Source organism: Tursiops truncatus, chromosome 16, assembly GCF_011762595.2.
Source record: "Tursiops truncatus isolate mTurTru1 chromosome 16, mTurTru1.mat.Y, whole genome shotgun sequence".
NCBI lineage: Eukaryota > Metazoa > Chordata > Mammalia > Artiodactyla > Delphinidae > Tursiops > Tursiops truncatus.
Window position 1 is genome coordinate 38858344 of NC_047049.1, and position 25202 is coordinate 38883545.

The 25202-nt window shown below is 37.5% G+C and overlaps 1 protein-coding gene across 2 annotated transcripts in view; it reads left to right on the forward strand.

Annotated features, from left to right (window-relative positions):
• The window catches only part of PRKG1 (protein kinase cGMP-dependent 1), a 1078644-nt gene that overhangs the window by 61992 nt on the left and 991450 nt on the right, over positions 1-25202 (forward strand). For both annotated transcript variants that reach the window (XM_033841580.2, XM_033841582.2), the window contains exon 2: positions 24688-24854. In XM_033841580.2, coding sequence (XP_033697471.1) covers positions 24688-24854 — 167 coding nt within the window. The remainder of the gene's footprint in view (positions 1-24687; positions 24855-25202) is intronic.

Sequence of the window (25202 nt, forward strand, 5' to 3'; positions counted from 1 at the left end):
TTTGAAAAGTCTTAACGATCTCAAAACTAAATTCAGAATTTTGGTGTTACTCAATTGATTCTTACATCTGCCACGATCAGAAATCTGAATTGCATTCTCATTGCTTCTAGGTTTAAAAGTTATTTGTACTTTTAAAGACTTCAGTAAAAAGGAGGTTTAATATGCCAGATGGAAATATTTGCAAATTAATACACTTCTTGAAAAGTGTAAAATCTGTGTGCAAATGTGGGTGTAGTTTTGTCACCTAGATTCTGGCAACCTATATTCTGATCCTGGTTATAAGCATTAAGTCTGATTTTATCAGCTTCATCATTTTTAAAACCAGGGGTTGAATCACTAACCAATGATTTCTTATACTTGGAAATCTTTTGATTCATTGTGACATATAGTAGACTTGAAAATGCTTTACAAAGACACTGAACACTCTGTGTTACTGTACACTGCACTGGGAATGTGGAATGTTGACCACATATGGCAGGATACTAATGGAGAAAATGATAGTGAATGTCAATCTTTTGTAGTTCCTCTTTTGTCACATACTTGATTGAATGTTAATCTGTAGACGTCCTATAGAGCTCTTTCTAGAACAGAAGTATATATTTTTAATTTCTTTCCTTTATTAGATATTTAAATAGCATTACAGTTATATCTCTGAACTATACTCGCGTCTTATTTAACATCTGGAATGACATATCACTTCCCCCAGAGTCTGTAATATTTATTATACTATCACCCTGAAATCTTGGTTCATAAATTATTGTAAACAGTATTGCTAATTTTAGAAAAGTAAATATCTCTCAATAACCAATGTCTACACAGTTCAGAGACTCCTTTGAGGAATGATGAAATTGATGAATTTGGATTTTAGTAGCAATTTTAAAAACTCATTTATTCAACAAATATTTTCTTTCCAGACATTAATTTCTTGACCATGTTGGGTTTATGGATTACTGAGGTGAGGTGAGATATTGAACAAGAAATTTCAAGTATGATGAGTTTTAGAAAAGGAGAAGTAAAGGATGCTGTGGGAACCTGAAAGAGGGTGAGTTCATCTAGTTTGAAGGGATGGATCAGCAGAAAATGGCTGGGGAAGATTTTTGCAGGGACATTTAGCAGAGATCTGAAGAACAGGCAGATAATGAGACTAACAAAGATTTGGGGAAACTGTTATGAGCAGAGGGAATGACTTATTTGTAGTTTTTAAAGCAAGAGAAAGTATCTTTTTTAAGAAATTAAAAGAGAACTAGTATAGTTGTAGTGCAAGTCCAAAAAGGAAAATGGAGCATGAGGGAGGCCAGAACTTGAGTGGGTTTGAAAGTGAATGTAAGGATGTTAGTCTTATTTAAGGGAAGTTATTTATAGTTTTTAAGAAGGGGTAGGACAGAAACCAAAGAATATAATCAGAGTTGTATTTTTTATAACTTTTTATTTTGTAATAGTTTAAGATTCACAAGAATTTGCAAAAATAGTGTAGAGGGTGTTTGCGTCCTTTCCACCCAGTTTCCCCTACTGCTACTATGTTATAAAACCACAGTATAGTGTAAAAACCAGGACATTTATGTCGGTGCAGTGTTACTGACTCAGGTATAAACCTTATTTGGATTCAACAACTTTTACATGCAGATTTCTGTTTTGTTTTTAAAAGATTACTACAATGTGCAGAAAAGACAGGGAGGGATTAAGTATGGATGCAAGAGACCAGTTTGGGGATTAAGATGCAAAGTTTAGTTTAGATGATAGATGAAGATGCCTTAAACTAAAAGTGGCCTGGAGATGACTGCAAGTAGATAGATTCAAGAAAAAATTAAGAGGTAGAAATGATCAATGTTCAAGAAAAAATTAAGAGGTAGAAATGATCAATGTGTCTTGGTGATTGGACATTGAATGTTAGGGAGGGGATAAGGTAAAAAATGACCTCTAGGTTTCTATTTTGAGCAACTGGGTGGGTGGTAATGCTACTAGGCAAGGTTGAGAATCCTACAGGAGAAGCAGATTGGTTGGGAAGGAAGATGCATTCAGTGGTGACCATGGTGAGTGTGAGGTACTTAGGCAGACAAGAAGCCTTTCAGCTGGAGCTCTAGAAGGAAGTCTGGTGTGAGATATAGATTTAGGCCTTGTCAGCATATAGATAGTAATTTCAGTATGACTATCTAAGAAGGGTATGTTACATTAAAAGAGAAAAAAGGCTGAGAATAGAACTCCAGGAACTATAAATGTTAAGTGGGTTGGCAAGAAGGAGCTGCTAAAGAGACTGAGAAAGAATAGCAGAGAAAGAGACAGGGGGAGGGGGCGGGGGAGGGGGAGGGAGAGAGAAGGGAGAGAAAAACTGGACAGATAGGAAAAATCAGTAGATTGCATCATGTAAGCCAAGGAAAGAGAGTATTTCAGAGAATAAATATCCTGGTGACCTCTGTCTCTTTGTTCTGACTTCATGTAAAGTCATACTTGAGAAGTTTCTTATGATCCTCTACGTGTGCCATTTCTTTTATTTTTAAGGTTTAGTATTTATGGTTTTGCAAACTGGACTTCGAGATAAATGTGATATTTTCTGCCACATTTTTTATGTCTTACAAAATATTATTTTGAATTGATGATACTTGAGAGAAAAAAACTGGTAAATATGCATTAAAGCTTAGGTTTCATAAAATCAAAAATATTTTTACCTGTGAACATGTAGTTAAGATATATTTCACGTGCTGTGACACGTGTATGGTAGTGCATACAACAGACACCCACGTCATACCCCTAGGCCAACTGAAATCAAATTTTTGGGTGGGTCCTGAGTATCTTTACAAAATCTCCCTGATGGACTCTAATGCCCAATGTGGGTAGAGAATGGTCAGAACATGGAAATACTCTGATAATATTAAGTGAGAGTGTTCTATATAATGACTTAAAGAAAGATGTGACCTAACAGAAACCTTATTGGTTACCACTATTAGGAAGAGTGTGCTACATAAGTTTCTCTGAAAGAGAAGTGGCAGCAGGTAAAGAAGTAGAAGATGAGAAATTTGGAGTTAACACACTGAATTGGGAAGTGCTCATCACAAATCCCAAAGAGGATTCAAGGGTGGAGTTAGTGAGGCAGGGGTTGGATTTATAGTAGATATATGCTATGACAAACTGAGTGACAAGTTCAGAATAACCAGCTGGAATAACATCTCTTAGGACCATTTAATATTACATAGACAGAAAAGGCCATACTCATTTAAGTAAGAGCTAGCTGAAAGCTGAGCTAAGGCTTTAAGCTAAGGAATGATGCAAGGAGAGGTTGGTGATTAAACGTTGTGAGAGGAAACACCTTTGGGTTTTGCTAAAGGGATGATGGGGGACTATAAAAATTGAAAGCTACTTTTGGAACTTCCAGTAGGAAAGGAGGTGACATATTGGTGGTTCCTGTAATATACTATGGAAGCTGAAAGTGGGTGTCAGGGAGAGGGTAAGAAAACTGTATGCTAAGTTTTTTGTAAGAGAAATAGAGCATCTGGTTCCATGATGTTTCAGCAGAATTTCAAGTGGATATGAATTGAATATGGATAAACAGGTAGCTTAGCATGTCCCAAAAGGTGGGTTAAAATTAAAATTATAACTAAAAGTACATACTTTGTATTTTTATATGTATTCCCCACCATGTTTTCAAAAGAATTTGAGGTAGTTAAGAAGCTGGATTTAATGACTAAAATTATCCATGAATGTGAGGAATAAATAATAAACATGATAGTAACTAAAGAGTCAAAAGTGAAGTGAAATGAGGTGTTCATTTTATTAACTATGAGCAAAAGCTTTGCTTTATTGACATTAAGAACTCCCCGCTACTATATTCAGTACAGAAACCTTAACGATCTTCATGGTGCAGTCATTTCTCTGAATGGTGTTGTTTACAGGACAATTCTAAGCTTAGGAAATAAATGGAGGGGAGGGTAATGAGGCTTATATGATGTCAAATGAGTCAACATATGATTAATACTGAGTCATTTTCATTTTCTCTCTTGCCTGCCTTACTGCTTAATGGCTTTTTGTATATTTCCTCCATACGAAGGAATCCTTCTCACTCCAAAGATGGCAGTCTGATTTTGATTTAATTCCTATTGATTGCCATTTGCTTTGATACATGAGGCGGAATCCAGCCTCTTAAAGTATTCAGGGTTTTTTTTTTTTAACTAATGTGGTCTCCTCTCTGTGTAACCTTACCACAGCAAACTTTGCAGACTTAGTATATATGTAGAATGTGTGGTATTTGTGTGGTATGTGTTGTTTTTTAAATGTGAAGGATGACAGTCAATTTCACTGGCTTTCTTTCAAGTAATTCTGTTTCCAAGCAAGTGTCAGTTGCTGTGATACATTTACACTTAAAGAATCTGAGGAATAAAGCCATAGTTGAGTATTTTCAAGTTTTTTTGAAAAAATTTAGCACAATGGAGAGCTGTGCTTATTGTTGCTAAATTAAATCACAATGTTCGTTTATAACAATAATTGAATCATGTCAGAGGTAGAAAGGTCAATGATTTAAAACTAATCATATTGAAAAGAATATATATGTATATGTATAACTGAATCACTTTGCTGTATGCCAGAAACTATAGTTGATTGTAAATCAACTATACTTCAATAAAAATAAAATAAATTGAAACTAATCATATTGGAAAATATGCCTCTGATAAGAATCAAAAGTTAGCCATTCCTTCTCCCTGAAGCGCTTCCTTCCATTACCTGCCTGACCAACACTTCCCCATTTCTGGTATTTTTCATTCTCCTTTGTGAACTACTCTCCTTCAACCCCACCCCTAGGTTTGTTTGGTCCCCAGGAACTTGTAACTTCCCCTTCTTTGACCCATCTCAGTAAACATTCAGTTGCTTAAGCTGGAAACCTATGATTGTTCCCTTTCTCTCCTCCCCACATGCCAGTCTACCAGTAAGTCCCATAAGTTCCACTTGCAAAATATACTTTCCATTTATTCACACTTCTGCCCATCTCTACTGTCTCTCTCTTAACCTAAGCCATTGTATGTCTTGTGTGAAAATAGTGCACAGCATCTTTTCTGACCTTTCTTTCCCTTCTCCTTCCACTTGCAATTGCCCCAGTTTATTCACTGAAATCTTAAGTGGTCCTTTTAAGACATAAATCAGACAGTGTCACTCACTAGCCTTGTTTCACCCTGTGAACAGCTTTCTATTTCACTAGGAGTCCAGTTCCTTCCCACAGTCTGCAAGGCCCTGTCTCAGCCAGCTCCAGCTCCCGTCTCCAAATTCATCTCCAGCCATCCTTTCCCTCAGTCAAAAGGCTCTAACTGCCTTTTCCAAAGTGAGCCTGGAAACACTGTGTTCCTCCTGCTTCAACTGCCCTTCTCTTAGATCTCCTCTAGGGTGGTTCATCTCATCCTCCAGTCTCAGCCTGAATGTTACATTTTCAGACAAGTCTTTCAGATCTCAAATAGATCTTCCCCTTGATTCTAAGTTCAGCACCCATCTTGTAATGTTCCAAATATTTTCTCTATTTTAACAGTGTTATTTGTTTGTTTACCTCTGTGTTATCTGGCTTCTACTGCTAGAATCTGAGCTGTGTTTCAGTTACCCGTGTGCACTCAGTGCCATACAGGAAGCACTCAAGAAATGCTTGTTGAAGGAAAGAATGAAGGAAAAATGTAAGGTTCAGGCTGAGCAGACTACTGTATAAAGACTAGCTTGTACATCTGGAGCATCATGGTCCTTTTTTTTTAAGGCTGAAAATGAAATAACTAGTAACATTCATTACCAATCAAACATGTATTTGCACAGAAGATATACTTACGGGAATTGTTCAAATATAAAATCACAGTTAAGAATAGAATCGCTGCTGATCAGACACATCAATCACTTTTCAATGGTATAATTCATTTAAAAAGTTCCCTCGTCTTCATGATTATGTAAAAGACATGCTTTAAATTTTTTTTTCTTTTATTAATATTTTTACTGAAGTATAGCTGATTTACAATGTTGTGTTAATTTCTGCTGTACAGCAGAGTGATTCAGTTATACATATATATATACATTCTTTTTAAATATTCTCTTCCATTATGGTTATCATAGAATATTAAATATAGTTGTCTGTGCTATACAGTAGGACCTTGCTGTTTATGCATTCTCTATATAACAGCTTACATCTGCTAACCCCAACCTCCCACTCCATCCCTCCCCCAACCCCTTCCCCAATGGCAACCACCAGACTCTTCGCTCTGTCCACGATCCTGTTTCTGTTTCGTAGATAGGTTAATTTGTATCATATTTTAGACTTCACATATAAGTGATATCATATGGTAGTTGTCTTTCTCTTTCTGACTTACTTCACTTAGTATCATAATCTCTAGTTGCATGCACATTGTCGCAAATGACATTATTTCACTCTTTTTTATGGCTGAATAGTATTCCATTGTATATATGTACCACATCTTCTTTATCCATTCATCTGTCGATGAACATTTAGGTTCTTTCCATGTCTTGGCTATTGTGAAGAGTTGGAACAGCATGCTCTTGAAGAAGGATGTGGGGTGGAAGTTAAGTGTTCTATCAGCCATTTTTCTAACTAGCATGAATGTTTAACTTCTGGAAATTTTTATTAAGAAGAAAAGGTGAGATAACATGTCCAAAGGACCTCAAAGAAAAATACTCAAAAGACTTTCTCCTGAGCAGCTCTCCATGTACCTAGACTCTATCCAGGAGGAAAGTTAAGAGTGACATTGTGGATTACCTCTCCCTCTTCACATCTCTTTATCCTTCTGCCAGCCTTCCTCATTGATTTCAGAGATTGACAAAAATGTGGAAACCATGGAAGGGCTGTGTGCAGAGTGTTTGCCCAACAATCCCTGCATCTTTAATAGCACATTCACATCTGTGGGTAGGTTAGGAAACAGTCCCCTGAAATCCTGGGAGCCACTGTCCCAGAAATACTCTGGAAGCACTGCATCCTGTCGGTCCTCTGAACCCTTTTGTTCCATCTCATTGCCACAGCTTGAAGAGCCATTGTCTTGGGCTTAGTTCTGCCTTAAATGCCTTTGGCTTAATTCTTTTAAGCTATTTATCTCTAGCCCCACTTTTACTTGGTACCCTACAACCTCAGGGACCAACTCTCCTCCATTCTGTAGCCTGGCTCTGACTTCCGGAACCTTGACCTGGCAAAGCCCTTGAGTTCCCCTTTTGAGTGGCTCGAGGGATTCAGACAGTGTTAGGTCATGTACCTGCAAATATGTTGTTTGCAATTCAAGTGCACTTTGTGTTATGAACCTCATGTCGTCTGCATTTATTTATTATATTCATCTCCTTGGCTTCATGGTCTGCCTGAACCTCTTTATGGTTTCCCTGTTTCTTTTGTCCTTCTCTTACTGATGGTTGTGACCTTATTTCACAATGTATGCATTTTCAGGACTGATTTTGCAGATTTGTAGATATGGTTTAGTGCCATAAATACTGCACTCATGTCAGCAGCAACTACAGGTCACTTTTAAAATCACGTTGCGGGGACCCTGAACCAAGATGGCGGAGTAGAAGGATGTGCTCTCACTCCCTCTTGTGAGAACACCAGAATCACAACTAGCTGCTAGACAATCATCAACAGGAAGACACTGGAACTCACCAAAAAAGATACCCCACATCCAAAGACAAAGGAGAAGCCACAATGAGATGGTAGGAGAGGCGCAATCACAGTAAAATCAAATCCCATGACTGCTGGGTGGGTGACTCACAGACTGGAGAACACTTATACCACAGAAGTCCACCCACTGGAGTGAAGGTTCTGAGCCCCACGTCAGGATTCCCAACCTGGGGGTCCAGAAACGGGAGGAGGAATTCCTAGAGAATCAGACTTTGAAGCCTAGTGGAATTAGATTGCAGGACTTTGACAGGACTGGGGGAAACAGAGACTCCACTCTTGGAGGGCATACACTAAGTGGTGTGCTCATTGGGACCAAGGGGAAGGAGCAGTGACCCCAGGGGAGACAGAACCAGACCTACCTGCTAGGGTTGGAGGGTCTCCTGCAGAGGCGGGTGGTGGCTGTGGCTCACCCTGGGGACAAGGACACTGGCAGCAGAAGTCCTGGGAAGTACTCCTTGGTGTGAGCCCTCCCAGTCTGCCAGTAGCCCCACCAAAGAGCTGTAGGCTCCAGTGCTGGGTCGGCACAGGCCAAAAAACCAACAGGGAGGGAACTCAGCCCCACCCATCAGCAGACAAGTAGATTAAAGTTTTACTGAGCTCTGCCACTAGAGCAACAGTCAGCTCTACCCACCACCAGTCCTTCCCATCAGGAAACTGGCAAAAGACTCTTACATAGCCTCATCCACCAGAGGACAGACAGCAGAAGCAAGAAGAACTACAATCCTGCAGCCTGTGGAGCAAAAACCACATTCACAGAAAGATAGACAAGATGAAAAGGCAGAGGGCTATGTACCAGATGAAGGAACAAGATACAACCCCAGAAAAACAACTAAATGAAGTGGAGATAGGCAACATTCCAGAAAAAGGATTCAGAATAATGATAGTGAAGATGATCCGGACCTCAGAAAAAGAATGGAGGCAAAGATTGAGAAGATGCAAGAAATGTTTAACAAAGACCTAGAAGAATTAAAGAACAAACAAACAGAGATGAACAATACAATAACTGAACGGAAAATTACACTAGAAGCAATCAATAGCAGAATAACTGAGGCAGAAGAACGAATAAGTGACCTGGAAGACAGAATGGTGGAATTCACTGCTGCGGAACAGAATAAACAAAAAAGAATGAAAAGAAATGAAGACAGCCTAAGAGACCTCTGGGACAACGTTAAATGCAACAACATTTGCATTACAGGGGTCCCAGAAGGAGAAGAGAGAGAGAAAGGACCAGAGGAAATATTTGAAGAGATCATAGTCAAAAACTTCCCTAACATGGGAAAGGAAATAGCCACCAAAGTCCAGGAAGCACAGCGAGTCCCATATAGGATAAACTGAAGGAGAAACACGCCGAGACACATAATAATCAAATTGGAAAAAATTAAAGACAAAGAAAAATTATTGAAAGCAGCAAGAGAAAAATGACAAATAACATACAAGGGAACTCCCATAAGGTTAAGAGCTGATTTCTCAGCAGAAACTCTATAAGTCAGAAGGTAGTGGCATGATATACTTAAAGTGATGAAAGAGGAGAACCTACAACCAAGATTACTCTACCTGGCAAGGATTTCATTCAGCTTTGATGGAGAAATCAAAAGCTTTACAGACAAACAAAAGCTAAGATAATTCAGCACCATGAAACCAGCTCTACAACAAATGCTAAAGGAACTTCTCTAAGTGGGAAACACAAGAGAAGAAAAGGACCTACAAAAACAAACCCAAAGCAATTAAGAAAATGGTCATAGGAACATACATATCAATAATTACCTTAAACGTGAATGGATTAAATGCTCCAATCAAAAGACACAGGCTTGCTGAATGGATACAAAACCAAGACCCATATATATGCTGTCTACAAGAGACCCACTTCAGACCTAGGGACACATACAGACTGAAAGTGAGGGGATGGAAAAAGATATTCCATGCAAATGGAAATCAAAAGAAAGCTGGAGTAGAAATACTCATATCAGATAAAATACACTTTAAAATAAAGAATGTTACAAGAGGCAAGGAAGGACGCTACATAATGACCAAGGGATCAATCCAAGAAGAAGATATAACAATTATAAATATATATGCACCCAACACAGGAGCACCTCAATACACATGGCAACTGCTAACAGCTATAAAAGAGGAAATCGACGGTAACACCATAATAGTGGGGGACTTTAACCCCTCACTTACACCAATGGACAGATCTTCCAAAATGAAAATAAATAAGGAAACCGAAGCTTTAAATTACACAATAGACCAGATAGATTTAATTGATATTTATAGGACATTCCATCCAAAACCAGCAGATTACACTTTCTTCTCAAGTGCGCACGGAACATTCTCCAGGAGAGATCACATCTTGGGTCACAAATCAAGCGTCAGTAAATTTAAGAAAATTGAAATCATATCAAGCATCTCTTCTGACCACAATGCTATGAGATTAGAAATGACTTACAGGTAAAAAAAGTTAAAAACACAAACACAAGGAGGCTAGGCAATACGTTACTAAATAACCAATAGATCACTGAGGAAATCAAAGAGGAAATCCAAAAATTCCTAGAGACAAATGGCAATGAGAATATGACAATCCAAAATCTCTGGGATGCAGCAAAAGCCATTCTAAGAGGGAGGTTTATAGCTATACAAGCCTACCTCAAGAAACAAGAAAAATCTCAAATAAACAATGTAACGTTACACCTAAAGGAACTAGAGAAAGAAGAACAAACAAAACCCAAAGTAAGCAGAAGGAAAGAAATCATAAAGATTAGAGCAGAAATAAATGAAATAGAAACAAAGAAAACAATAGCAAAGGTCAATAAAAATAAAAGCTGGTTCTTTGAGAAGATAAACAAAATTGATAAACCATTAGCCAGACTCATCAAGAAAAAGAGGGAGAGTACTTAAATCAATAAAATTAAAATTGAAAAAGAAGTTACAAAAGACACTGCAGAAATAAAAAGCACCCTAAGAGACTACGACAAGCAACTCTATGCCAATAAAATGGACAACTTGGAAGAAATGGACAAATTCTTAGAAAGGTGTAACCTTTCAAGACTGAACCAGGAAGAAATAGAAAATATGAACAGACCAATCACAAGTAATGAATTTGAAACTGTGATGAAAAATCTTCCAAGAAACAAGAGTCCAGGACCAGATGGCTTCACAGGTGAATTCTATCAAACATTTAGAGAAGAGCTAACACCCATCCTTCTCAAACTCTTCCAAAAAATTGCAGAGGAAGGAGCACTCCCAAACTCATTCTATTAGGCTACCATCACCCTGATACCAAAATCAGACAAAGATACTACAAAAAAAAAAAAAATTACAGACCAATATCACTGATGAATATAGATGCAAAATCCTCAACAAAATACTAGCAAACAAAATCGAACAACACAATAAAGGGATCATACACCATGATCAAGTAGGATTTATCCGAGGGATGCAAGGATTCTTCAATATACGCAAATCAATCAATGTGATGCACCATATTAACAAATTGAAGAAGAAAAACCATATGATCGGGCTTCCCTGGTGGTGCAGTGGTTGAGAGTCCGCCTGCCGATGCAGGGGACATGTGTTCGTGCCCCCGTCCAGGAAGGTCCCACATGCCGTGGAGCGGCTAGGCCCGTGAGCCATGGCCGCTGAACCTGCGCGTCCGGAGCCTGTGCTCTGTAATGGGAGAGGCCACAACAGTGAGAGGCCCGCGTACCACAAAAAAAACAAAACAAACAAAAAAAACATATGATCATCTCAATACATGCAGAAAAAGCTTTTGACAATATTCAACACCCATTTGTGAAAAAAACTCTTCAGAAATTGGGCATAGAGGGAACCTACCTCAACATAATAAAGGCCATATATGACAAACCCACAGCAAACATCATAGTCAGTGGTGAAAAACTGAAAGCATTTCCTGTAAGATCAGGAACAAGACAAGGATGTCCACTCTCACCACTGTTAATCAACATAGTTTTGGAAGTCCTAGCCACGGCAATCACAGAAAAAAAATAAAAAATAAAAGGAATACAAATTGGAAAAGAAGAGGTAAAAATGTCACTGTTTGCAGATGACATGATACTATATATAGAGAATCCTATATATATGCCACCAGAAAACTACCAGAGCTAATCAATGAATTTGATAAACTTGCAGGATACACTATTAATGCACAGAAATCTCTTGCATTCCTCTACACTAATGATGAAAAATCTGAAAGAGAAATTAAGGAAACACTCGCATTTACCTCTGCAACAAAAATAATAAAGTACCTAGGAATAAACCTACCTAGGGAGACAAAAGACCTTTATGCAGAAAACTGTAAGACACTGATGAAAGAAATTAAAGGTGATACCAGCAGATGGAGAGGTATACCATGTTCTTGGATTGGAAGAATCAATATTGTGAAAATGACTATACTATCCAAAGCAATCTACCGATTCAGTGCAATCCCTATCAAGTAACCAGTGGCATTATTTATGGAACTAGAACCAAAAATCTTAAAATTTATATAGAGACACAAAAGACCCTGAATAGCCAAAGCAGTCTTGAGGGAAAAAAATGGAGCTGGAGGAATCAGACTCCCTGACTTCAGACTATACTACAAAGGTACAGTAATCAAGACAATATGGCACTGGCACAGAAACAGAAACATAGATCAATGGAACAAGAGAGAAAGCCCAGAGATAAACCCATGCACCTATGGTCAACTAATCTATGACAAAGGAGGCAAGCGTATACAATGGGGAAAAGACAGTCTCTTAAATAAGTGGTGCTGGGAAAACTGGACAGCTACATATAAAAGAATGAAATTAGAATAAAAATTTTTTAAAAAGAACAAAAAAAATAAAATTAGAACACTCCCTAACACCATACACAAAAATAAACTCAAAATGGATTCAAGACCTAAATGTAAGACCAGACATTATAAAACTCTTAGAGGAAAACATAGGAAGAACACTCTTTGACATAAATCACAGCAAGATCTTTTTTGATCCACCTCCTAGAGTAATGGAAATAAAAACAAAAATAAACAAATGGGACCTAATGAAACTTAAAAGCTTTTGCACAGCAAAGGAAACCGTAAACAAGACAAAAAGACAACCCTCAGAATGGGAGAAAATATTTGCAAACAAAGCAACGGACAAAGGATTAATCTCCAAAATGTATAAACAGCTCATGCAGCTCAATATTATAAAAACAAACAACCCAATGCAAAAATGGGCAGAAGACCTAAATAAACATTTCTCCAAAGAAGACATACAGATGGCCAAGAAGCACATGAAAAGCTGCTCAACATCACTAATCATTAGAGAAATGCAAATCTAAACTACAATGAGGTATCACCTCACACCTGTTAGCATGGGCATCATGAGAAAATCTACAAACAACAAATGCTGGAGAGGGTGTGGAGAAAAGGGAACTCTCTCGCACTGTTTGTGGGAATGTAAATTGATACAGCCACTATGGAGAACAGTATGGAGAGTCCTTAAAACCCCAAAACTAGAATTACCATATGATCCAGCAATCCCACTACTGGGCATATACCCAGAGAAAACCATAATTCAAAAAGATACATCCACCCCAATGTTCATTGCAGCACTATTTACTATAGCCAGGTCATGGAAGCAACCTAAATGCCCGTCGACAGACGAATGGATAAAGAAGTTGTGGTACATATATACAATGGAATATTACTCAGCCATAAAAAAGAACGAAATTGGTTCATTTGTTGAGACGTGGATGGATCTAGAAACTTTCGTACAGAGTGAAGTAAGTCAGAAAGAGAAAAACAAATATTGTATATTAACGCATGTATGTGGAACCTAGAAAAATGGTACAGATGAACTCGTTTGCAGGGCAGAAGTTGAGACAGATGTAGAGAATAAACGTATGGACACCAAGGGGGGAAAGCGGTGGGGGTGGTGGTGGTGATGGTGTGATGAATTGGGCAATTGGGATTGACATGTATACACTGATGTGTATAAAATTGATGACTAATAACCTGCTGTATAAAAAAATTAATAAAATTCAAAAATGAAAAAAAATTACCTTATACAATTAGCCTGTGATCTACTTTTCAGTTAACAATATATCATGGTCTTTTTTTTTTTTTTTTTTTGTGGTACGCGGGCCTCTCACTGTTGTGGCCTCTCCCTTTTGCGGAGCACAGGCTTCGGACGCGCAGGCTCAGCGGCCATGGCTCATGGGCCTAGCTGCTCCACGGCATGTGGGAACTTCCCGGACCCGGGCACGAACCCGTGTCCCCTGCATCGGCAGGCAGACTCTCCACCACTGCACCACCAGGGAAGCCCCTACCATGGTCATTTGTACAATTAATATTGATCCATTCTCAATAGCAGTCCAAAATTTCATAGTACAAATGTGCTATAAATTATTCAGTCACTCCCCTATTTGTGAACATCCAGGTTGTTTGTAGTGATTATTCCATTGTCAATAATATTACAATAAATGTCCCTGTAGATATACTTTTAGAAACCAGTGCTTTACCTTTGTGGGATGTATTCCTCAAAGTAGGATCATAGGATCAAAGTGCATGCTCATTAAAACTGCTAAGAAACTAAATTTCCAACAGTAGGAGTTTGATTAGCGCACATCTCACACAAAGGAACATTCCTTACAAATAATGACAAATTTCTATTGGTTTTGAAAAGTGTTTGTTAGAAGCTATTAAGAGAAAAGCCATGTTATATAGTATTACCCTATTTTGTAAAAATATTTACATAGAATAAAAGACTTTAAGAACACTGAAAAAAAATCACTTTGTGGATAATTATTGTTGTATTTTAAACCCATCAATCACTTTTGCTTGTATTTATGTGCATTGGTTAAATTTGAACCTAGAATTGTCATGTTGGAAACACAATGAGTATTAACTATTTGCCACTGGAAGGGACAGATCATTAAAGGGCAGCATGGTACAAGATGATAGATAGTGGATTCAAGTTATAAAATCACATTTATTTATCTTCCTTCTTCCCTTCCTCTCTTTTATCCTACCCCCTCTGTCTTCTTCAATAAAAATTTAAAATAGCTAACTCATTAGATCATAATGTATAATCCATTATACTAATGTTTTGTTAAGTTTATAAATTCTATATTTTAGATATCTATTAAAAATATCAATACATATATAGAAAGCATTTGATGTTTAGATTCTTATATTCAGACTTCTCAAATATATATATGTTACAGATCATTAATTATATTAGTTACAAAATGGTGACTTTGCAGTTTTTCTTGGAATATTATATTTTTTATCCTATAAGCATAATGAGAGCTTCCTTTTTAGTCTGAATTCAAATACAGATATTCACCCAAAGTAATAGTAAATTTTTGTGTACTTTTCCCCCCTCCATATGTATATCAAGTCCATCTGAGGCAGGGTTTGTAGGAAGGAAAGGAGAGAGAGAGAGAAAGGGTGTGTGCTCAAGATAGAGAGGAGAGAACAAACGTGTGAACACACTGGAATCAAAACAAGTTGAATTACATTGCTGAATTCAAGAGGTGTTTCTATGTGAGGGCATCTCTCTGTAAAAGCTACAAGACATGCTCAAACTTCTGTAATGTGAAGAATGAATTAGATCAGAAAGGGAATCGCTCTGAATGAACCATCACAGAATTTTTAAAACCATAGAATTATTGTCAAATGGCCAGAGTTCCCTGCTGATACTGGTGCAGTGGATTTGTTGAGTCTTTGTCCAAGAGAGTTTAAACATTAAAATGGCTAAAGGTATGTGAAAGACAGAGAGACAGAGCCAAAGTGACAGAGAGACAAAGAGAAAAAAAGGCATCAAGAGACACAGAGAAAATATGAAAGTGCGTGTAATGAAGGAAGGTCAGAACAGTGTTTATTTCATGCTCATAGGCAGTAGACTTGAGTTCTGCTTTAATCTCGTACTTGAACTTGGCAGCATCTAGCCTGTTGTGTCTCTGTTTTCTTATCTGTCAAATAGGAATAATAGTAACCTCTGTTCTACCTACTGCACAGGTTTTTGGCAATAATAGAATGAATTGTTAGGTGTGGAATTGTTTTGAAAGCCTGAAATGCTCTCTGCAGATAAAAGGTCATATTATCCAAGCATAGCATTTTTACTTTTGCAGAATTAGAGTTAAGTGAGAAGAATATTTGCTTTTAGATTTTATAATTGGGATAATTTATTCAAATTATGAATACAGTTAAGCATTGTGTTCTTATAAGTCAAACGGTTTAGTAGAGTGTGGCTCGGAAGTCAAACGGGTTGATCTTTAAATCTTGCATCTACTTGTCATGTACTGGCTGTGCAATATTGAGTAGACTCTATAACTGCTCTGAGCTTCAGTTCCATGATGGCAAACTTAGCAAGTCATTGTGAGATTTACATGAGGGGTGGCTTTTCATTGCAGAACGTGGAATAATCCCTTAATAAATATTAGTTGTAGTGGTATTAGTACTACTATTACGATGATGACTCATGTTGTCATTATTGGTTAATTTTTTCACTTTGGTTAAGAAGCCTTGAAACTTCAGAGCTTTCACAACTAGGGGCATGATTGTTTGGTTTTTAAATTTTAGTTATTTAAAATATTTTTCAGGATATATGCCATCTCCCTTCAGGCAGACTCAAAGTATAATGTATTGAATGTATTCTAATGTATTAAAGCCTAATGCAAACTAAGCTGTTTGAAGAAGAAATTGAACCAAGTTCATCAAAGTAGAAGATCTGCCTTCCTAAGACCTGTAGGTCACTGTAACAAGGCTAAATTTGGCTCTCATTTTCTGGAAGCATCACTAGAGGAAGTGATGAATGACCCAACTCATAATTTTCAGCCAAGAGAAAGTATACACATTTAGGGTTTGGGGGGTTGGTAGAGAAACATGTTATTTTCCTCATGCTGAATTCAGACAAATGTAAGGCAATTTAAGATGAAAGGTAATTTATCTCAGAGATTAAATCTGAAAAGCAACTGAATAAGAGAATTTTTTTTAAATGATGTCTTTAATGATCAATTTTAAAATCAAGCCATTACAGTAATTGAAATGACAGTGCATAACACATGCTGATGACGTGAGCTATTGGATTTCAAAGGACTAGACAAAACATCATGGCTCCCAATCTATGCCCCGCAGGCAGGGTCACCCTGGGTGATGAGGAACTTAATGGATGTTCATAGTGTGACCATGTTGACCTTATTGGGAACAAATGAATGCTAAGAGATCTCAATTGTTTGTGTGCTTTGAAAGATAAAAAAGAAATTGCTTTGAAATGTCGAATTGAAATTAGACATATAAATATATGCCAAATGTTTTCTTCTCCATCATCGCTCTCTTTTTGTTTTGCAGGTTAGATCTTTAACTTCAAAAATAGAGTTAATTCATAATAGATCCAGCCACATGGTTCTTACATTCTGGAATGTGATGTGTGTAGTCTTATTCTCCCGGGATTCTTATGGTCATTATTCTCATGGAAAGCTGTTTACAGTTTGATGAAACCCCACAGTTCTTCTTCAGTGATATGAGAGAGGAGTTTATAGGACAGGAGTTTGATCTGGGCTCTTGTGGAGACTGCTCTGTTTTGAGTTAGGCTCACTAGGGTGAAGTAACTGGTAAGTGCCTCTCTGGAGCACTGAATGACTGCAGTAGTTGAATGGGAGACTTTCATATTGATTTTTTTGGAAGTTGATGAACACCTACAAAGAGCAATATCTTCTTTTTCTTTCATTAATACAAGTTTGCTTCATTTGTTAACATGTAACTAGTGATTTCAAGAGCTACTTAGCATCATTCCTAGTCAATGAGAATAAGATACGAGTATTAGTTAAAAAGAAGGCTTAAGTGATACATCAGCAAACAAATACTTCATGGGTTAACCATCTTCTCCTTGACCCAAATCATTGTTTATCTTTAGAGTTATAATATCTAAATTTCATTTAGATACTCATCTATTTTAGTACTACAGAAAAAAAGTTAGAAGAGAAATGGCAACTGGAAATTATTTGCGACCCATGTAATAGACAAAAGATTAATATCATTGACCACCTAAGAACTATGTTGCTATCATATATTTTGTCCCAGTGATTCACATGTTTTGTATCATATACTGATTATAGGTATGAACGCTGCAAGTAGTCTTGATTTCTTCATGACCTTTTGTGGTAAGATTGGGATAGCTATAGCAGAGTTTGTTGATGTGAAAATTTCGTCTGAAACCTGTTGAAAACTGATTTTCAGTTTTGAGGAAATATCTCAATTGGCCAATAGCTTTGCAGGATTAAATTTTATCTTTAAAAAATGTGGGCTGGTTGATACTTCTTAGCTCTGTACCTACAGAGTTTACTCAGGAAAGCTGTTAGGCCAGAAATAGGACCTACTGTTTGGGCAGAATCTCAACAGTTGGGGCAGTGAGAGGACTACTCCATGAGTTTTTCTTATTTCTAGATGATTCATTGAATGTTTCACAGTATGTAGATGGAGTTGTCTTGCCACAGTGACTCCTGGAATTAGACGCTTTTAAGGGGCCTTGCAATTACTGTATCTGCATAAAAGAGCCATGAATTACCAATGGGGGTTTGGATTTCTGAGCTGCCAACTGAAGATGCTGTACTGTAGATTAAGGACCTTGAAAGTGCATTTACTGCTTCTCCTGACATTTGAGCCTAAGACTGACCTTTGAGAGCTAGAAAGATTTAGTGAGAGTTTTTTTTTCAGTCAAAAAGTTGATTATAGAAATTTCCTAAACCATTTTTAAATTGCTTTAGCTGATTTTCATTCTTAGTAATAATTTTGACTGGTTTTTAAAGTGCCTAGCCGTCTTTGTTGAATGAGGGGATCAGATATTAATTCTCACATTTCTGGCCATGGCTGTGTTCAGCATATTTACGATTGCTCGGGATGTGCTCAGGGGGAAACTAATCTAAAGAGAGGCTGTGAAGGGAGAGTGAATTGCTTTTAGGCCACTGGAGATAGCTGGAAATTGGAGATGAGACCGTGTTCTCTTCTAACATGCAAGAGTTGCATGACAGTCGGTGATTTGAAGTTCAGGTAAATGTAAGAGTTGTGAGACAGTGGTCCCGAGAGGTTCAGTTATAAGAACTCATTAATAGGATAATATGTGATGCTTTTAGTATCTGTTAAGTGATGAAATATGACAGAAGCCTCTATGAACTCAGTAACATTTTAAAGTAAATTTATATTATTTATTCTTTATGTCAGGTATATTACCTTAAGTCATACCTCTTCTTATAATCAACCCTTCACTGTATTCTTAAGGCTTTAGAATGAAATAAAACTCTTTTACCACAGCCTTCAAGACCGTATGAGACCTGATTCCTGCTTCCCTTTGCAATGTCATTCTCCTTTCCCTTTCCTTCTAGCTCACTCTGTGCCTCAGCCACACAGGTCTCCTTCAACCAATTGGACACATCAAGTTCCTTCCAACCTCCGGACCTTTGTATGTGTTTTTTCTTTTACCCAGAATGCTCTTTTCCGTGATCTTGGCTTGGTTGGATCCTATCATCATGCAGTCCTCAGCTCAGAGAAGCCTTCCTGACACTTTGGTCTGAAACAGCATTCCCCACTCTTTGAAATAACACTAGTGCTACATAGATATTGCAAGCTACTACATGATAACCACAATGTAGAATAGCCTTTTATTAATGTCGAGAAAACTAATGAGACTCTGTTTATTAATAGTGAATAATGTCATCTCTCTTGTTAGAGAAGTAGCTGTATATTTCCCTATGCTCACCTCAGAATTGCCCATTTTTATCTAAGATTGTGTAGAAAGACAATTAGTCTTTGAGTCTATTCAGGAACTCTCTCTGCAATAAGTAAATGGGGAAGTGGGCTCTCCAATTCATTTTCTTAAAATTGAAATTTTGGAAGACCTGTTGCTAATCCTGCCATAAAGTTATCTGGGGATATTATACCACCTAATAAAATTTTTAAGGAAGGAAAGAATCATCATGTTAGTTTTAGCATTTATAAATTAAGGCACACTAAGTTCTTAGGGTGTTAGAAAAAGAATCTATATCTGATGTGTTGGAGCCAACGTACTGGCTCATATAAGAACTGCTTGTTAAATTTTCAGGATTTTTTTGCAAGCAGGTTGACTTTACATTAGTAGCTTGAAATTGGCTATAGTGGGAGTATTTATACCATGGAAATTGGCAAACACTACAAACCAGGGCTTGCTTTCTTTTTTTCCTGGAGAGTGCATTTAGCAGCGCACCATTATATATAGCCAATATTTCAGAGACTGACAATTGGATGATGACAAATCAATAGGGCCAACTCAAAATAGCCAAGTCACCTTTATGGTTGTTTGCATTAAACTGTCACAAATTTGGGGCATGGAAGAAGTTGTTTTTGTTTTTGTTTTTTAAATAGATTATTTGTACACAGAAGCAGACAGGAAGGATAAAAAAGCAAGATCTTTGCATTTGCTTCTTACGCCTTTCAGGTCAAAACGTTCTTAAGCTATATACTCGGGGTTAGGGCAGTTAACCACCTTCGGGAACTTGTGCTAGCAGCTCTCCTCAGCTCTCATACTGATAACACAACTCAACTGATCGTATATGTAGCATCATGTCTTAGTTACAGTGAGTGTGTTAGACTGTTTCTTTAGGGAAAGGAAAACATTCCAAGAAGAGTTAGGTGGAGGCTGTGATTGATTATGGTTTATAATGTTGGAGCAAGTGGACACTAATGAGAGTTGCCCTAAGATTTTGAGCCTTCAATTGGAAACGACTTAAAGGAAAATTACATGAAGAGGCAGGGCTTTAAATATTACTCACTGACAAGAACATCTTTGAGTTACATTACTCTGTGAAGGCAGAGAGGGATTATTTGGGATGTTTCAGAGGCAAATGTCATTGGACAATATCTCTGTGAAGGGATATATGATAAGACGTAGGTCCTATATTTCTCAGTTTGTTTTAAAGTAACACAAAGGCATGTTTGAAAGCCTCCAGTTTGTTTCTTCAGGGACTTGAGATTGAATGTCCTCCATTTAAAATGAAATTGGGGCTTCCCTGGTGGCGCAGTGGTTGGGAGTCCGCCTGATGATGCAGGGGACACGTGTTTGTGCGCCGGTCCGGGAAGATCCCACATGCCGCGGAGCGGCTGGGCCCGTGAGCCACGGCCGCTGAGCCTGCGTGTCTGGAGCCTGTGCTCCGCAATGGGAGAGGCCACAACAGTGAGAGGCCACAACAGTGAGGGGCCTGCATACCGCAAAACAAAACAAAACAAAACAAAACAAATGAAATTGGAGAAGTAAGAGCATCCTGAAATTCCCCCCTCCCCTCCAGTTTGTGATAAGCACTTGGAAAAGTTGGAAAATTCTAAGGGATTGTGTAAGACTGCGTTATATTGTCTTTTCTGATGTCTTTATAGAACAGGTTAGTTGTACCGTTTATGGGAAGAGAGAAGGTGGCTTTCTTCAATTATCTTTGGATGTAGCTAATTATCTTCTTGGAAGAGGGCTTTATTTTTAATGTTGCAGCATTTCTAGGACTTAGATTTTAATGGAACACTATTATTATTTCCCAAAGGATAAGATATCATCTGTAGCTAAACAAGTTGGTATTCTGGGATTGATAATATCTAGTTTTTATTATATTAAAAAATATGAACCAATTGATGGCCTTACTCTCTGACTCAATGAAAATAAAGGAATTTGTAGGAAAGAGAATATTATGCAATGTGATTAAAATTAATTTCTTAAAGATCAAATAAGTCCTGTTATTTGGAAAAGTAGATCATTAGTAGAAGAGTAGATCTCAGGAGTCACTATGAAGTTGCTACTGGTATTCTCGAGGTCAGGAATGGTGAAGATAATTAAGAAAGGAGATTTTATGAAAATCATAGATGGGGACAAAGTTTTGCATCTTGTGTTGAATACTCAAGGGAAACAACTCTTTGCCTCAGGAAAAATAAAGTTTTAGCAAGCCAGAATTAAAAAATAAATTAAAAGAAACATACAGTTAAATAGTCCTATCAAACTAAAGTAAATGTCTCACAAACAGGACTTTTTATGTACAGTCTATTCTGAAGACTCTGAAGTTCTTAACCACTGGCCATCCATCACCATCTGTTTATCAGGTGAAAATTCCTGCCATTAGTATTTAGACACAGGCCATGTGAAAGAGAATCTATTGAAAAGAGTAGTATTGAATATGACAATAACAGTCAACCAATATTGAGTATCTAGGGCTTCCCTCGTGGCGCAGTGGTTGAGAGTCTGCCTGCCGATGCAGGGGACACGGGTTTGTGCCCTAGTCTGGGAAGATCCCTACATGCCGCGGAGCGGCTGGGCCTGTGAGCCATGGCCGCTGAGCCTGAGTGTCCGCAGCCTGTGCTCCGCAACGGGAGGGGCCACAACAGTGAGAGGGCCGCGTACCGCAAAAAAAAAAAAAAAAAAATTAAGTATCTAATTCATTATTTAAATGAGAAATAGATTATTATTTTTATTTTTCCTCATAGCAGAGTTACTTTTAATAAACTGCCTTTGAAATTAAAGAGTTTTTTCCATATAAAAAAGCATGCCCATTCTAGAAAATTTTATAGAGAAAAGTAGAAAGAAAAAATATAATTCTGTCAACAAAGGCAACCAATGCCAGAATTTTATTTCCTTCTGATACTGTTTCAAGTCATGACTGTGTACTCTATTACTATTCTTCCTATTACTGCAACTGCAATTACTACCACCACCTTTTCACCCACCATTTACTCAAAGTAACATTATATTTTTACCAGTCTTCACATAGTTTTTCCAGTTTTATTAAGAAATAGTTGACATTCATCACCATATAAATTTGAAGTGTACAGCATGATGGTTTGTTTACCTATATTGGGAGGTGATTATCACAGTAAGTTTAGTTAACATCCATCATCTCATATAGAGAAAAAGAAAAAGAAAATTCAAATAATTATCCTTGTGATGAAAATTCTTAGGATCTACTCTCTTAACTTTCCTTTGTATCATACAGTAATGTTAACTATAGTCATTATTTTGTACATTATGTCACTAGTACTTATTTATCTTATAACTGGAAGTCTGTACCTTTTGACTACCTTCCTCAGTTTCCCCCTCCCCGCCACACCACCTCTGGTAACCACAAGTCTGATCTCTTTTTTCTATGAGTTTTTTTTAAAATTTGATTCCACATAGAGTGAGATCATACAGTATTTTTCTTTCTCTGTCTGATTTATTTCACTTAGCATAATGCCTTCAAGATTCATCTGTGTAGTTACAAATGGTAGGATTTTCTCATTTTTTATGGCTGAATAATATTCCATTGTGTATCTATATCTATATATACATGCCTCAACTACTTCATCCATTCATCCATCAGTGGATGCATAGGTTGTTTTCAGGTCTTGGCTATTGCAAATAATTCTGCTATGAGCATGGTAATGCAGATATTTTTTCCAAGTTAGTGGAAATTCAGAAAAGTAAAACAACCTGCTCAAGGTTTTAACACATAACAGCACTAGGATTGGGACCCAAATATATCTAATTTGAAAGCCTATTTTCTTTACATTTCACACACACGTGCTTTTGTGTTCTAAAAACAATCTGTTTCATGCTTTTTCAGTTAAAAATAGTATAAGATTTTTTCCATGCTGTTCACACTCTTCATAAACAATTTAATTGCATCATAACAGTCCGTTCTAGGTATATTTTTCATGTTGATAAATTTTATATTGTTTTAATTTTTTATGTATACCTTTTTACTACTTAAAATCAAATCATTACAAAACATAATGTGAGAAGGCTAGATCAGTTAGACTGAGGTCTAGAACAGAAAACAGGAAGAACTGAGGAGTGCTAATGCCGTAGTCAGTATTCACTACTGCAGGTCACTTTCCTGAAAGCAAATGTGAACAAGGACCAGCTTGTAGTCAGATGCTTTTCAAATTAAGACTTTTAACATAAAATTCCAAATGTGTTGCTTATGCTCTGTGTTGCTAAGGACTTTGCTTTTGTCTTATCCAGTTTCTGACTTTTCTGACAGTACTCTGATTGTATAACTCCTGACAAAATATTTCTCGGTTTCTCTTTACTTTGAGTTTTGTATCCTTAGGAATTTATTTGAAACTTCTTATCCCAGAGAATCAAATGATCACCATATTTCTAGTTCTGCAAAACTTCCCTGTTAACCACTGAATCCCAATTATAGAATTTGTAAATATTTTTCCTGCCGACTACCTGTTTAATCCCATGTGTAAACCATATTGTGTTTAAAACATCTTGTTCAGTACAGTTTTATCTGCCTAGTTACCTCAATTTAAGCTGCTTGAAGAAATAAATCTTCTCTAAAGAAGCATGAGGTATGGATAAAGAACTGTCACATTTATACCAGTTTTTCCAAACAGCTAATTAAGTATCCAATTCTTTACTATTTTCTTAAATCCAGCATATTTCTTGAGCACCTGTACTGTAACTGGCATTGTAGTAGACACTGGGCATATAGTAGAGAAAAAGCTAAAAATGATCCCTGCCCTCACAGAGCATAAAGTCTAGTGGAAGAGGCTCACAAAAAAATAAGTAAACAAATTGTGTATAATAATAAGTAAAGGGCTTCCCTGGTGGCGCAGTGGTTGAGAGTCCGCCTGCCGATGCAGGGGACACGGGTTTGTGCCCCGATCCGGGAAGATCCCACATGCCACGGAGCATCTGGGCCCGTGAGCCATGGCCGCTGAGCCTGCGCGTCCGGAACCTGTGCTCTGCAACGGGAGAGGCCACAACAGTGAGAGGCCCGTGGCAAAAAAAACACACAAAACAATAATAATAAGTAAAACAAATAAGTAAAACAAAATGGAATTGTATGGTTTTGCTTGTTTGTCGGTCCCATATACATTAAATGATATTTTACTTAAAGGAAAATTTCTTAATGTCTTTCCTGCTGCCATGGAGTTACTTTGTTCTCAGGTCTGTCAGGAAACTATCGGCTTCCTAACAAGAAAATGCCTTTGTAGTGTGCCTGAATGCTGTCTGGCTCTGCTCAACTCCACAAACGGTGAAAGCGCTTGTCAGCTCTGCCAGTAAATCTTCCCTCTCTTACCATAGGTCCAAGGATCTTATAAAGGAAGCCATCCTTGACAACGACTTTATGAAGAACTTGGAGCTGTCACAGATCCAAGAGATTGTGGACTGTATGTACCCAGTGGAGTACGGCAAAGACAGCTGCATCATCAAAGAAGGAGATGTGGGGTCGCTGGTGTATGTCATGGAAGGTATGGTTTGTAACTATGTTCCTCTGACATTCAAATATTCTCTTTCCGTCTTATCAGCCTGCACACAGATGGCAATGCATTGCACGATACAATTCCGTTTTTCCTTTTTGTTGTTGTTGAGAAATAGTTTGAAAAGAGGTAGGACACTGCTTAGTGGTTGATTAATCATTTGAAGTGTTTGTGTTTAGAATTATTAATATGAGAATCTAGTATTTTTTCACACCTGGGGGAAGGATGATAACGTGAAAGAAAGAATTGCTATTTATTGCACTGAATAAGACCACACACTGTCAGCTCATTGAGCAAACTCACAAAGCTTCAATGAAAGCTCAAGTCTCTTGGAAGTAT